The 14,257-nt window shown below is 42.1% G+C and overlaps 1 protein-coding gene across 1 annotated transcript in view; it reads right to left on the bottom strand.

Annotated features, from left to right (window-relative positions):
• Positions 1-409: 409 nt before the first annotated feature.
• Positions 410-14,257, bottom strand: part of IFNGR1 (interferon gamma receptor 1) — a 36,553-nt gene continuing 22,705 nt past the window's right edge. The window contains exons 4-7 of the mRNA XM_067542299.1: positions 13,759-13,907; positions 11,893-12,073; positions 9,258-9,370; positions 410-5,700 (exon numbers count right to left, since the gene is read on the bottom strand). Coding sequence (XP_067398400.1) covers positions 5,203-5,700; positions 9,258-9,370; positions 11,893-12,073; positions 13,759-13,907 — 941 coding nt within the window. The 3' untranslated portion in view covers positions 410-5,202. The remainder of the gene's footprint in view (positions 5,701-9,257; positions 9,371-11,892; positions 12,074-13,758; positions 13,908-14,257) is intronic.

A 14,257-nucleotide genomic window follows, 5' to 3' on the forward strand; every position in this document is an offset into this window, starting at 1 on the left:
TTACATTACTCATCGTACGGGAAGTGTGTCCACAGGAAGCTCATACGTATTACCAGAAAAAAGTGACTTAGAAAGCAGAAGTTTTAGACGAGATGTGTTAATCATGAGAATATATCTTCATGGGAGGTATAATTTAAGAGCTTTGCATTACAGGTTTGGTTTTATCCCAGATGTTGGATGGACCCAATATCAAAATTCTGTTACCAGGTTCCAAGTTCTTCTGCGTAAAAAACCTCTAGAAGTTGGATGAGCAAAAATGAAGATTGAAGACAATGTAAGCTCAAAAGCTTGTTTCTTTCATTACCAGAAATTGGTCCAATAAAAGATATTACACCGTTTAATTCTCCAAGTAATTCTCCAAGCCGACGCAAGTGCCATATTGTAATCTACACATCGACAAGGAAAAGCATCACTGTTTTAAACTGGTAGTTTATTATTTGTGTAACATTTAAATCATCAAACACTCGACTTTACTGACAATTTAAACTACTTTGGTTAAAGCTCATCCATACTAGATAACTGGAACAGGTTGGCAGTTTCAAAGCAGCTCAGCATTCCTTATACTGCAACAACTAACCCATTCGTTACAATGGGGCTGCATAAGCCTTGTGATAATTGGCAACAGAGAAGAGTGGTTCAGGCACTAGCCTAGGACTTGGGAAACCTGGGTCCAAGTCCCTGCTCTGCCAGATTTCCTCTGTGCCTCAGTTCTCCCACCATAAAACGGGGATAGCAGCACATGCTGCACAGAGCAGCCTGCAGCAGCATCCCCTCCCTATCAGGAGTGGCTGCTCCCACACCCACCTCTGCTCTTGTGTCTTGGCAGGGGAGGGTCTGCTCCTCGACTTCACCTGGTAAGGGGGCCTGCTGCTGCTCCTGGCCAGTGTGGAGCTCGGGGGTAGGGGATGTGCCAGCCCAGTGGGCCAGATAGCAGCCTTTGGCAGGCTAGACTCTGGCCCACGGATTGGACCATCCAGATGTGGAGTGTTGATTCCGAAGATGACCATCTGCCCTGCGCTGTGGGGTTATTTAAGTGGGCACCCCCTCCCATTGTGTGGGAGGAATGGAGGAAGGGGACACCTGCGCACACGTTGTGTGGGTGGGTCCACCATTGTAACAAATCCTTGACCTTTGTTTGGCATGCTTAGCAATTTGTTCAGTCTGTGTTTGTGTTGGGTATACAAAATCCTGATCCAAATTTGCAGGCAGCGTGTGCGTAGTCTGGCACATTTTACAATGTATGTGGTCACTGCCATGTGACTTAGTAGATGAAGGTAGGTCCTGTGAATCATAGTATCGATCAGGTTTGTCAGGGTGACAAATCCGAGGTGGTGAGAGATTTTCGGCTCTATCAAGTTTAGGTGGGCCCCCACGAAGTCCAATTGTTAAACCCTCAAAAGTCAACGCTAACGCCAGTTCATTTGGAGATGGAGGGCTGTGAAAAAGTGACTGTCTTTGGTATGGCCTTGATTGCTTTTCCTCAAGCATGAGCTTTGAGGAGAAAATCATCTACAATACAGGTACATCATGAGCCAGGGATAGCCCATAGCCCCCCTTCCCTGTGCAGATGGGCTGCCATCACTGGCTTTGGAAAACACTGGGGGGTCCCCGGAGAGGCCAAAAATTATGTGTGTACTGGAAGTGGTCCCTTCCCAGTACAAATCAAAGGAATCGCCTATGTGCTGGGTGTAAAGCGATATGAAAATAGGTTTGTCAAACCCTTGACCAAACTTCCAAATTTGGTGTTTACAGGTTGGTGCAACGTGGATGGCTGCGAAGAGTTTGACCTTCACTTGGGTGGTCTTTGCCTATGTCTTTGAGGATCATACTGTCTCTGGTTGTATATGTATGAAGCATGTCTAGGACGTTGCAACATGTAACACCTACCTTGTTTGCATTTTGTTGCAGTTGCATAGATGCCTAGAAATCTAAGAGTGGCTCTCAAGTCCTTTAAGGAGTGAAGTGATTTGTCATGCTTGCCGGTGAACAGCTTCAGACCCTCGAAAGGAAGGTCCTCTACTGTAGATTTCACCTCCCTTTACCCATGCACCAGCCCATTACCATGGCAGTTGTAATGATCCTCGCCACCATGTCAGCAGAATCCAGTGCTGCCTGAAGTGCTTTTCGAGCTAAAAGGTGGCCTCAGAAATAAGTGATGTAAACTGCTCTTTTCTCTTCTGGTATAATGTCAATAAAGCCTGCTAACTTAGAATATGTCACATGGTCATATTTTGCCAGGAAAGTTTCATAATTGGCAAGTCTAAACTATAATTTCGCTGGTGAGTAGGCCTTGTGGCTGAGTAGATCCAGCCTTTTCCATTCCTTATCATAAAGTGTGGTCCTGGAATAATGTTGCCTGCCTTTCTCATTAACCACGTCCACCACAGAAGTGTTTGGCTGGGGGTGGGAAAATAAAATTCTAGCCCTTTCTAAGGGACGTAATATTTTTTGTCTGCCCTCTTAAGTGTAAGTGGGCTTGTGGCGGAGTTTTACCAGATGGTTGTGGCAGGCTCCACAATAGCCCCATTTATGGCCAAGGTGTGATGCTGTGTGGAATATGAATTACCTGTCATAATACTATTTGTATCAATATTGCAAAACTATAATAATTCAGAGATATGCCATGTCATGTACCTTTGGAAAGTGTGGCAGACAGCCGAGTCCACCCTAGTGGGCCTCATGCTTCCATTGCTTGTAGTAGGTCAGGGCGTCTCCAGTCACTCCATTTTCCCTGAGGAGGGGGTAGGGACCCGGGCCCACACACTCCTCCGGGTCCCAGCCCAGGGGCCCTGTGAGAAGCAGCTATGTGCTGCTGGTACCGTGTTCCCAACTGCAAACTCTCTTCCCCTGGGCTAATTTTCCCCCTTCTTCTGGCTTCTTGAGCCTGGTACCTTCCTCCAGTCCGCTCTTCCACAGAATATCTGCACTCTGGTCTGTTCCTCCTCACAATCAGCACTCCTACGCACAGCACAGCACAGCACTCCTGCTCCTCCCAGCTCATGCCATCTGTTTGGGTCAGAGGGTTTTTATGGAGCACCTGGCTGGTCCCTAATTAGCCCCAGCTGCTCCTAATTGCCCCCTAACAACTCTCAGCTAAACTGCAGGGAACAGAGCCCGGAGCATTCTGAGGCTTACATATCTCCCTTCAATCACTTTTCTACAGCCTTCTGCCTTCGCTATATCACAAAAGGTTGTAAATTGCTAAATATGGTTTTGTTTATGCATTGTAAGTTATGGATGGGGGTAGTATCTGTGTCCAAACACTTGTGAGATGCTACTGGGTTACACCCTGTAGGCAGATGGGTATAGCCTTGGTGACTCACCGAGGGCCATCACCTTTACAATGAGCCCAGAGAGAGAAGCCAGGTCAACGCCTATGAGTCATCAGAACAGGTAGAGACATGCCTGTCATCAGGGCAGGGGACTGCAAGAGCCTTTCCCTGCCCATGTGTTGTGGGCTTGTGTTTGAATCAAGCCAAATGGCAGAACAGACTATAAAAGGCAGCTGCACCCTCCCCATCTTGTTTTCATTCCTGCTTCTTAGGCCTTGTCTATGCTTAAAAAATAAATTTACCTAACATAGGTCGACTTACAGCCACCGCTGTAATTACAATGGTGGCTGATGTCCACACTGCCCTCCAGGGTTGATGGAGTGTGTCCTTGCCAGGAGATGCCCACCCCACTTCCTGGTCACAGCTGGCAGCCCCAAACACCTGATGCAGTGTGAATGGCTGTCAGAAACAGGAATTGCATCATGGTAGGAGAGACCATGTTTAAATCCAGGTGAGCCTAGCATTTCAAAGGGAAGAAAAGAAAAAAAAAAGTTTTCTTAAACAGGGAGAAAGTCTTAGTCAACCAATCTAACATCTACAAAAGCCTGTAACAATCACTTCTGAGGTGAATCAACGAAGGCACTGCCAGAACTCCGACACAGACCAAAGGTGGTTGAGCAGGAACTGGAGGGGGCAGGGCACACCACACAGCTCTAATTAACTGCTGCCACAGGCATGAGATGGGGAGAGCATACATGCAGCCCCAGCCAGGTACTGCTGTCAAAATTCTCCTATAAAAGGTGCAGGGGCACACAATCACCTAAAGTGGAGCACCCACAGGGACTCCACTCAAGAATGAAAGATATTTTCCTTGAAAACATGCTGAAACGAAGAATGTAAAGTTAACTGCTTACTGCTCTGATTATTACTAGATTGCAGTAACAAATTTACCAAGAGCACTTCTGAGTAAATTAATTTCCAACTGTACTTAAAAGAATGGCTGTTTACATGGCATGTTCCTTATCATGCAAACTTTTTACATGTTATGAATAGAAGATGTCTGTTAAAGTTAGGATTGCTGTAAAATGCTTGAGTTTCCCAACACTAAAATATTCACATTTTCAAAGTGTGCAGGATTTAAGCCACATAATTCATGTGGAAACTGAATTGCTAAAATCCTAACCACCAAAAACATGATGCTTTTGTGCTAGTACAGAATATTACCACAGTATTTATTTGGTAGCTGCAGGACTGCAACGGATTGCATAACAATTGCTATTCATAGTCAATATTCATTTTATTTGAGATAAATGTTTTTGTCTGTAACAAGTTTAAACTTTAAAAACATGTTTCCTATCCCTTCAATTGGTAAGAAGCATGCTCATGCAAAAGGAAAGTGCTAAGTAGTTTAGGAGAAAGTTCAAGTACAGATACTAAAACAATGGTTTGGGATATAACTGGCATGGGATTTCTTAGAAAGAATGAACAGTCTTTGGATTCTTCGGGGGTCAGTGAGAGAAATATGAAAGCAGCCATTAAACTACCTGATAGAGAGTAAGACTTTCCTGAAGCAAAAATGAATGTGGAAACTCCATTCCATATGGCATCAAGCAGCTACTATATTACATGGCTGTGGAAGGGATTTATATCAGTGTCACAGAGTTTAAGGCCAGAAGGGACTACTAGATATGGTCTGACCTCATGTGTATCGCAAGCTGCCACCACGCACACACTAAACATACTTCACTGGTAGCAGAGACCACTCTAGTCTCCGTTTCCATTATGTGTCTCTTTCAATTTCAGTGTTAAGCAGTCATACTGGTAATCCAATGAGGACTAAGATGTTTATAAACAGCTAGATGTTGATGTTGTGGACTACAGCCTGTAGTCTTCAATAATGCTCTTCATGTTTCATGGCTAAATGTTACAGCTAGCCTTGCAGTTTATCAGTATGCTTGTATGCAATCACAGACTCTTCTTCACCAACATCTATGAGCAGATTCAATGGTACGTGAGGTTTGTCATAACCAGAATTACAGCTTCTTAGGACCGTGGACTGTTGCATCTTAGTGTTGGAAGGCTCTGGGTTTGAAGGACTACTACATAACTCCATTTGGCTACCATTAGAATGAAAATAATTCTCTTTCACTCTTGGGCTTTGTTCATCATCAGGAGTCATCTCAGCAGTGCTTTCTTGGATAGACATCTCTTCTGTTTTGTTGGATATCTCCTGGGAACTGACAGTGTCTGTTTTTTCACTGCAGTCTTCAGGATTAGGGGTCCCTATTTCTTCTACTTCTTCTATGAAGTTTACCTCATCGCTCACTGACACTGGCTTGGATGATGATGAGGTTATGACAGAGATATATTTTGCTTCTGGCTTTGTTTCTAAAATGTTGCGTGAGTTCAGGTTTCGTACCACACTGACCTTAAAAATAAAGAAGTACTTTTAGTTATACATAAATTACACGTTTTGGTGATAATCTAATTTACTATTTACAATCTCTATAAATTAAAGTTTAGAAGCAAGACAAAATACAATGCTTTAAAGGGATACAAGTAGTAACAGTTTAACTACGTTCTAATTTCAAGAAATCTGAATTCGAATAGGAAATAGGTGGGAATCAGAAGTTGATATCAGTGTATGGCTCTGACAACAACTGACATGCTGGACCTTTTAGGTGAGGTGTCACATAGGCACAAATTCCTTAACCACATAGCAGGGACTAAAATAATTTCACCACCTGTTATACTAGAAGAGGGAGGGAGGAAGGGGAAAAAGCAGAGAATATTCCTCTTATTCCTGGTATTTAAACAATCTTACAAGTTTCAGCTACAAAACAAGTCAAATCCCATAACTAGCCATTTTCTTCTCCCACTCCCAGCCCAGCTATTTCATTTGTAGAAAGCTGGGCTCTTTAGATTAATGTCGTAAGACTAAATAGAGCCCTAAAACATCCCCTTTATAATCCTTAGGTATGTTAACCTTCCCGGCCATTTCTCACATACTGCTAAGTACCCCCATATGTGCTGAAACAGAAAGTTGTATTTCTCCTTGAAAATTAATCCACAAGAAGAGCACCTGAAGTCCTTTGGCTGATTTTAATTTGCTGAAAAAAGATGAGTTGGGTGGGGGGTGCTTTAAGGTCTCAATTTAATTTCTTGAGACTAGAAACTGAAGAATATGGGATGAAAAACTATGTAATTTTAAACCATCATGAGTGCTGCTGCCTTTTTGGCAGCTGTGTCCCTCTAGACATGTGTCACTTCTTTCTGTTATAATGAACATGCATGCCCACAGTGATTTGAAAGTGGGCACTGGGTAAAAAGCTGCTAAAGGACAGTCACAGGGGAAAACAGAAAGAAGGACAAAAGGTCATGAGTGTTCATGTATCTCAAAGTAGTCAGACTGCTGCAGTTAATCCTTAACTTTCTATGGGGGGGAGGGAGAAAGGGAAGAGATCTTACACTGCTGCTTCTAGAACTCAAAATAGTTAAAAGTCCAATATGTCAGAAGTATCCTGGTCCTGGAGTGAACATAGGCTCAAGTCTCAACCTCTGGAACTGAATTACAGTTAACTTCCTCTCAGGTAGCTGGGAAACTAGATGTTAAGATCTAGATATACACTAAATAGACATAGGAACTGAGATGTATGTAAACACAAAGCCCCTCTCTTCACTCTGAAAATAATTTTTTGCTTTGACATGCATTTTGTTCTTTGGACAGCTACAAACCTGACTCCAATCGATCTTGCAATTGATAGGTGAAGAGAGAAAATTCCCTATTTAAGCCTGAATAGCACATGAATTAAACTGAAATGAATTTCTGTAAAAGCTATAGCAACAAGAGGGCAAAGGATGCATCCTGTCTATACTACAGCTTCTAACATTTTAGCATCAGCACCAAAGAACTCTCCTACAATTTTTTCTAACAGTAGATGAGGCATAGAAGTGAGGAAGGGAGCCTTAATCTTGGTGCTTTTCTCAACAGATGTTCAGGCCAGACGAGACCACTATGATCATCTAGTCTTGACCTCCTTTGAGTTTGCAGTGCTATGTTATAATGAAGTTCTCTATACTGCCTCTACATTCTAGAATCAGACACAGTAGAACCTCAAAGATACGAACACCTTGGGAATGGAGGTTGTTCGTAACTCTGAACAAAACATTATGGTACAGTACCCTGCAAGTCAGTGTCTTCCAGTTGAGGCTGGGAGAGATCTCTGCAAAGGTGGCACCTGGCAGCACTGCCTGTTTGCAAGCAGCTCCATGCCCTATTCCTGTTTCTTGCCTTTGGGCTGAACTGGGGAGGCCTGTCCTGCACCTGTGGCACTCAGCCGCCTCTCCCCAGGGCTCACTCTGCTCTGTGCACTGCCCGCTGCGCTCCAGAGGCAGCATGTGGCAAGGGATTGGTGCCAGCCTGCTGCCAGTATCCCTCCCTCCCCTATCCCTTACACTCCCAGAGGTGCAGCCACAACCCAGGAGTGCAGCCATAGGCAAAGCTTGGGCCACATCGGTGCACAGGCTGTGGCCATTTAAAACTCCTCCAGAGCGCAGCCTCTGGCTCCCATTCCCGGTCAGGATTTGGCTGCAACAGAAGCTGGTCTCAGCAGCTTGGTCTTTCCCGGGCTCTTGTCCCCCTCCTGAGGGAGAGAGGGGGTGTTTCTGCTCTGCATGCTTCACCTTCTACATGTAAGTGGCTGCCCTCACATGGCAAGTGGAGTTGGGGGACAGGAAACCCAGATGTGCCAACCTTTTTAAGATGCAATACAGGCACAGCATAGTACTGTATTTGCTGTTTTTTTTCCCCCTTCCCTTCCGTTGTTGCCTGATTGCTTACTTCTGGTTTCACATGGTGTTCGGTTGACTAGTCAATTCATAACTGGTGTTCGTATATTTGAGGTTCTCCTGTACTATGGTGACAAGTGCTTTTTTTTTTTTTTTTTTTTAAATAAACACAGATTCTTGCAGCTAAGGCTTTTGTAATTGACAATGGAATAGACTTCTCTTCAGTTTGTTAAAAGATGAAGCAAGCCCTGGTACACCCACAGGGTATGTCTACATGGCAATTAGATGCCTGCAGCTGGTGGTCCCTGCCAGCTGACACAGGCTCATGGGCTGTTTAATTGTGGTGTAAATGTTTGGGCTCAGGTTGAGCCTGAGCCCCTCCCCCCCTTGCATGGTGCTAGAGACTAGGCTCCCACCCGAGTCCAAAATGTCTACACCGCCATTAAACAGCCCCTTAGCCTGAGCCCCACGACTCAGTCAGCTTGGATGGACCAGCCACAGATGTCTAATTGCAGCTTAGACATACCAATAGGCCCACCTATTTCTATTGCCACAAAACAAGGAAGTAATTAGAAGGAAAAAAATTCCCTTAGCAGAGGTTTCCTAATATCACAATATAGATTTCCGAAAGCTACGTCTAAAACTTCCTTATAAAATATGACTCAGTGACTTCAAAAAGAATTTAGCAATTCAAGGAATCATTTCCAGCTCCCATGACAAACTTTGGCACCACTCTTCCCATCTCAAAGGCGCTTCCAGTAACATAAAAAAAGTGTATTTAAGACAGTTTTCATTCTTGAAATATTAAGTACTTGAACCTGGCCCACTGGTGTAAACTCGGTTAAAAAGGAGAAAGTCTAGTATTAAAGGAAATACAACACATCTAGCTGTAGTAAAAAGCTTACAGGTGTACAAATCCAGAGCACATGAGGCCACTGTGGAAGGATGAGACAAGTGCAAAGAATTTAATTTCAGAACCCATACAGATATTGTGACAAATAAAGGCTATTTAGATAGTTAATACTGTGGCTCTACGGTATGCAGTTTTGTTTACTGATATTTGTTTTTTCCTACATGTTGCCCACTCTGTATTTCAATAAAAATACTGGTTGTAAGAATAAGCTTGTTGAATTTAAAACATGCTATACAATAGCAGACTGACATCAAATGTTCTACTGAATAGTACGGTAAACTTACCAAAGACTTGGGTAGTTCAATTTTTTTCTTTACTTGCTTGTAAAGACAAAACACCGCCAAAACCAGTCCAATACTAAAGACAACAGCAACACCCGTTATTGTACTTCTTAAGTCTAAAAGTTAAAACAAAATATATTGAGAGGTTTGGAAAACAGGACATTGCTCTGACATTCACAAAAATCTTAAAACAGAAATGGCATACAACCTTTAGAATGGCTAAATCCACAAAGTAGTGTTTTCACAATTTAGTGTATATATTAAGGGATTAATGTATGGCTCAGTCCAAGAGAATTCTTTAAAAACAGCTTTAGGGGTTTGTTTTAATTGATGATGTCCTCTTCAAAATTAAAGAAAACAAGGACGTGCAAGACCTAATTCTGGCTTTTTCTGCCCCCTCCCCCCCACCTCTCTTTTTTTTTTTAAAGTGAGATTCAATGTGAATAAATAACCTGATATTTAAAAAGTGCTCAAAGACACAAAAATTGTAGAACTAATTATCACAGATGTAGGGATAACAGTGTATCTGGCTCCTTAAATAGAGCTGGGCTCAGTTCTCCTGTTCCAGTCCAAGTGCACCCTTGTTTGGTGTAATGAGGATGGGGCTTCCCCAGGGAGTTATGAGAGAATCCCAAAGGCAAGCGAGTTCAGAACCCAGAGTTGAGAGAACGATCAGAAGAGCAAAGCTGGAGAGTAAGTTTTAGGGAGGGAATGCACCTAAAAGGAGGAAGTGTGGAGAGTTCTCTAGTTCAGCAGTGGAACCAGATCAGGTTGGTGAAAGCAGAAAGGCCAAGGAGAGGGGGTCGTCACATAAGTTTCCCCAGGCCAGAGAGGGATGAAGGCTGAGAGGAGCAGAGGGAGATGCTGGCTGGCTGGCTGGCTGAGCTGGAGAACTGAAGCCAGAGGGCCAAAGAGGGCTGAAGTCTGTAGAAAAACAGAGGGATGAATCCCCTGATGTTTCTGGGCAAGGGCTAGAACCATAACCGAGGAGGAAACAAGGTGGAGAAGCACCTCAGCTAGAGGGGTTGGGGAGAAGCATAGTGAGAGACATCAGAGCTGTACTGGGGAGTCTAAGCAGGGTGAGACACCAGAGCACTGAGATGTTAGAGCTATAATTGGTACATTGATGGACTGTTGTGACTTGAAAGACTGAAATGTACTGTCTGGACTGTGCTCGGGAATTCTGGATTATAGCTGAGATACTTTTGTCATGAACTAACCCTGAAAAGGACTATTTGTATGGAGTTACTGGGGACTCGAGGAGAAAGGGGAAACTGAGGCACTAGTCATGCCACAGCCTGTCGCAGGAGGGCACCCCAGACAGGAGCCACCATAATGTTGTGGTAGAGAATATGGGCAGGCGATTGGCCTCTGGGAAAAGGGGAACTGCGAGTGCCCGGAAGAAGGTAACCAAGATAGGAGATCGCTTGCAGGGCCACCATAAGGCCACAAGGGCACACCATGCAGGTGGTCACTTTAGGACAGAAGGCCACTGTTCAAATATCAATTTTAGATCACAAGAGAATACAATTTTTATTGCGCATGAGATGAAGAAAACCCCACTGGTCCTCTCAACAGGGATTCCTCAATATATTAAGGGATATTGGAAGAAAGTCTGGAGGATATTTTCAAAAATACAAATGGAAGTTGAACAAAGGGCAGTTACCTATTCCATTTGTTTCTGTCAATCTCCCATTCCACTCATTTTAAACACAGTTCAATTACCAATTTCTAAGCGTCAGATAAGCAGACTACTATACATTCCAGTAACTGGTTGAGAGAAAAAGGCTCTTTTATTTAGCCTAATATTTCTCCTTTACTTTTCAACCTGAAATTGTGCAAAACTATGTCCCTGGAGTTGAAGCTTAATGCTTAATTTGTGCTGACACAGAAATAGGAAACAGCACAGGCTCTCTAGTGGATCCTAAGTAGTGCAAGACACATGCATTTGTTCCACTCTTGGAGCTGTGGAAATAATAAAAATTAGACTGGTTTAAACAGTGAAAATTGTGGCTAACAGCCCCAGAAATTCAAGAGGTCTTTCACATTAGCCCAGGGTCTCAAACTGGTGTCAGGGAGTTGTGATTACTCTTACCATACTACTAAATGCAAAGGGGAGTCCAACACAGAACGAAAACACCACACTATCAAATTTCACCAGGGTCTGTTGTTAATGGGAATTTTAATAAAAAAGTGAGTAAGGACTTAAGAATGTGCTCACTCTCCTTAACTCCCAACCACAGTATGTAGGTATTATGGAACACATAATAAGGAAGATTAGCCATCTTCCCTCATTTTTAAGGAAACCAAGCAAGTTCAGGAGAAAAATGAGAGACATTTTATTTATTTAATCATAAGGTTATGGTTACCTCAAATCCAAGAAAGCACACACATTTTTACTGATTATAAATTTCAACTGAACATCACTTGTTGGCAGACAGGTAGACTCTGGAGCTGCACAACTAGTCTAATGATCCATTTGTTATTTACTAATTACACAACCGTACAGCTGCAAATGAAACAAGTTATGGTACCAATCAAGTAGAAAATGACAGTCATGCAACTGCATGACAATGTTAATACAATACCAGTTAAAGTCTTTAGAAATACAGATCAGATTTTTATAAATTATTTTTACCTAGTGACTGTTTCATAGGAACATAAATGCAGCTTTCATTTGATCTGGAAAACATTTGATCTGAAAAAATCGATGGGAGTGTTCCTTGAGCTGAAACACAGTAGGTGGAATTGGGAGAAGAAATTGGAATGGATAGTTTACATTTACGCTTCGTACATTCCTCTGTTTGATGCTCTTTGATCTGAAAGAAAAGTAAAGGTAGATTCATCAGGCCCTTGTTTTGAACTTACAATATTGACTCAATATGGAGAGATGTCACCTTACAGTGCCATAACTTTTAAAGTGCTGGTTATCAGACCTGTGGCTCCTGCATCTCTGTGCACTGCAACAGCTGTGCATCTCAGCTAACAGCTATTTGCAAGGCAACAGCTCTAACGTCTAGCATTATTAAGAAGTGCCTATGGGTAAAATTTTCAAGGGCATCTAAGTGACTTAGGCTCTTAAATCCCATTGATGTTCAACACCACATGCTCCTAAGTCACTTCTGAAAATTGGACTTACGCACATATGAAAATTTTAGCGTCGGATGAAACACACCTGTTCTGTTTCCTTGATCTACCTGCCAGGGCACTCACCCACTAGCTTCACTGAGCAAAAAAGAGTGCAACATCTTGGAAATCACTCCTTCAACACTGAAGTATATTTCAAGGAGTAAAGTAGGCACATTTAAAGTTAATATTTTGAACACAATTTTTGAAGTCCCTTGAGGATTTGCAAAAAATCCAATCTTGAACTGTGCCAGATAAATTTGCAAAATTTGAATTAATTACAGATGGAACAGGTAGCAGCAACACAGCTAACACTGCTTAAACATTTCTATTTCAAGGCTCTTTCTGTTGCTTATAACTGAGAAAATTTCCACTTTTAGACTGAACTGGTTTCCACCCAAAGATGGACTTTTTTTTTTTTTTAAATAAAAAGAAGTTTGAGCATAAATGGGTCTGCATTTTTTGAAAGCAAAGAGTAAAGATCTCATTTGGTATTCAAAAAAGTGTTGCAAGCTTTCTTGAATTGCTCTAGTGGCTTGGCTGATAGGAGTATAAACTTTAAATCTGCCACAGAGATTATTATGCTTAGACTGGATACATGCCTTTAAACTGTTTGGTAAAAATCTGCATGGATTTTGAAATTAAGGATGTAGATGTGTACACATAGTACACAATCCCAATCTCCCAATTTTGCATTGGCACTGATTTTTAGATCACACTAGAAATTTTCCCCCAGGACCTCTGCTTCATTCAGCGTGCAGAGCAGACTGGATAGTGTTCAGTGAATGAGGTAGCTCAACTCAGAGAAGAAAATTTGAGTCTTGCCTTATATGGGGTCAACTTGTGTGTGTCATTATCACGCAGTAAATTTACATAAGTTAATGGAGATAGTCACCACTACGGATTCAGAGTATTTGGACAGGATAAGTGAGATACAGTGAAGAAAACAGTGGATGACACATTTAATGGTAAGGCTAAAAGCAAATACTAAACAGCTCTCTCCATTCAATATAAGGTGCTCAATCACCACAATGAGGGACATGAAATAAAAGTGTAAATGGAATAAGCGTCCAAAATGTGCATTATAGCAGGGGTCCTACAGAAATAATGGCATGTGACCATGTGATTGAAGATTACTGCAATGGATACTCAAAGGACAAGGCTACGGTTACGGTCCCACATTCAACACTTCAGGGCTTCACTTTGCATCGTTATTAGTTTTAAAAGAGTTCAAAGGAATTTCTAAATAGCCCTTGGATGTGTGTGTAATTTAAGGTAATAAAAACTTATTATTCATTAATATATCCCCTTTCTACAACTATGTATTTTGGCCTTTTTAAACAAAAATACAATCTGAAACTTTCAATGTAAAACATACCGGATCTTCATTGAACCGAAGAAACACCTTGTATTTGAAGGCCTTATAATGATTTTTAAGAGTGGATGGAAATTTCCATTGGTGGTGAACATCAATCTTGATTTCGACACCTTGAATTGACATATTCAGTGTAGGTGGTCCTATTTTTCCTGAAATACAGGTGTACCTTTACTATTTGTTGAATAATTTTGATACAGGACTGATAGACAGACATAGGGCTAGCAGATACGTCATTTATGGTTAATTTTCAAGAAAAAATTATTTGCGAAGACACGTCAGAATAATGAGAGTGATCACACATCTGATAGGAGGGCTGCTGCAGAGGAATTGTGTCCTGGTAAAGTGAATATATGCACTTGAATGGGCACAAATCTAGCAAGACTGGGCATACCAATGAGGAGACTGGGCAGAAAGGTCTTATAAAACTTAACACAGAAAAATGTAAACATACGGATGAGCTTTGAAAAGAGTGTCAAATGGTCCAAATGGGCAAAGGTTA

This window comes from Emydura macquarii, unplaced genomic scaffold (assembly GCF_026122565.2).
Source record: "Emydura macquarii macquarii isolate MOO-44397 ecotype Brisbane River unplaced genomic scaffold, CSIRO-AGI_Emac_v2 contig_705, whole genome shotgun sequence".
In the NCBI taxonomy this organism is placed as follows: domain Eukaryota; kingdom Metazoa; phylum Chordata; order Testudines; family Chelidae; genus Emydura; species Emydura macquarii.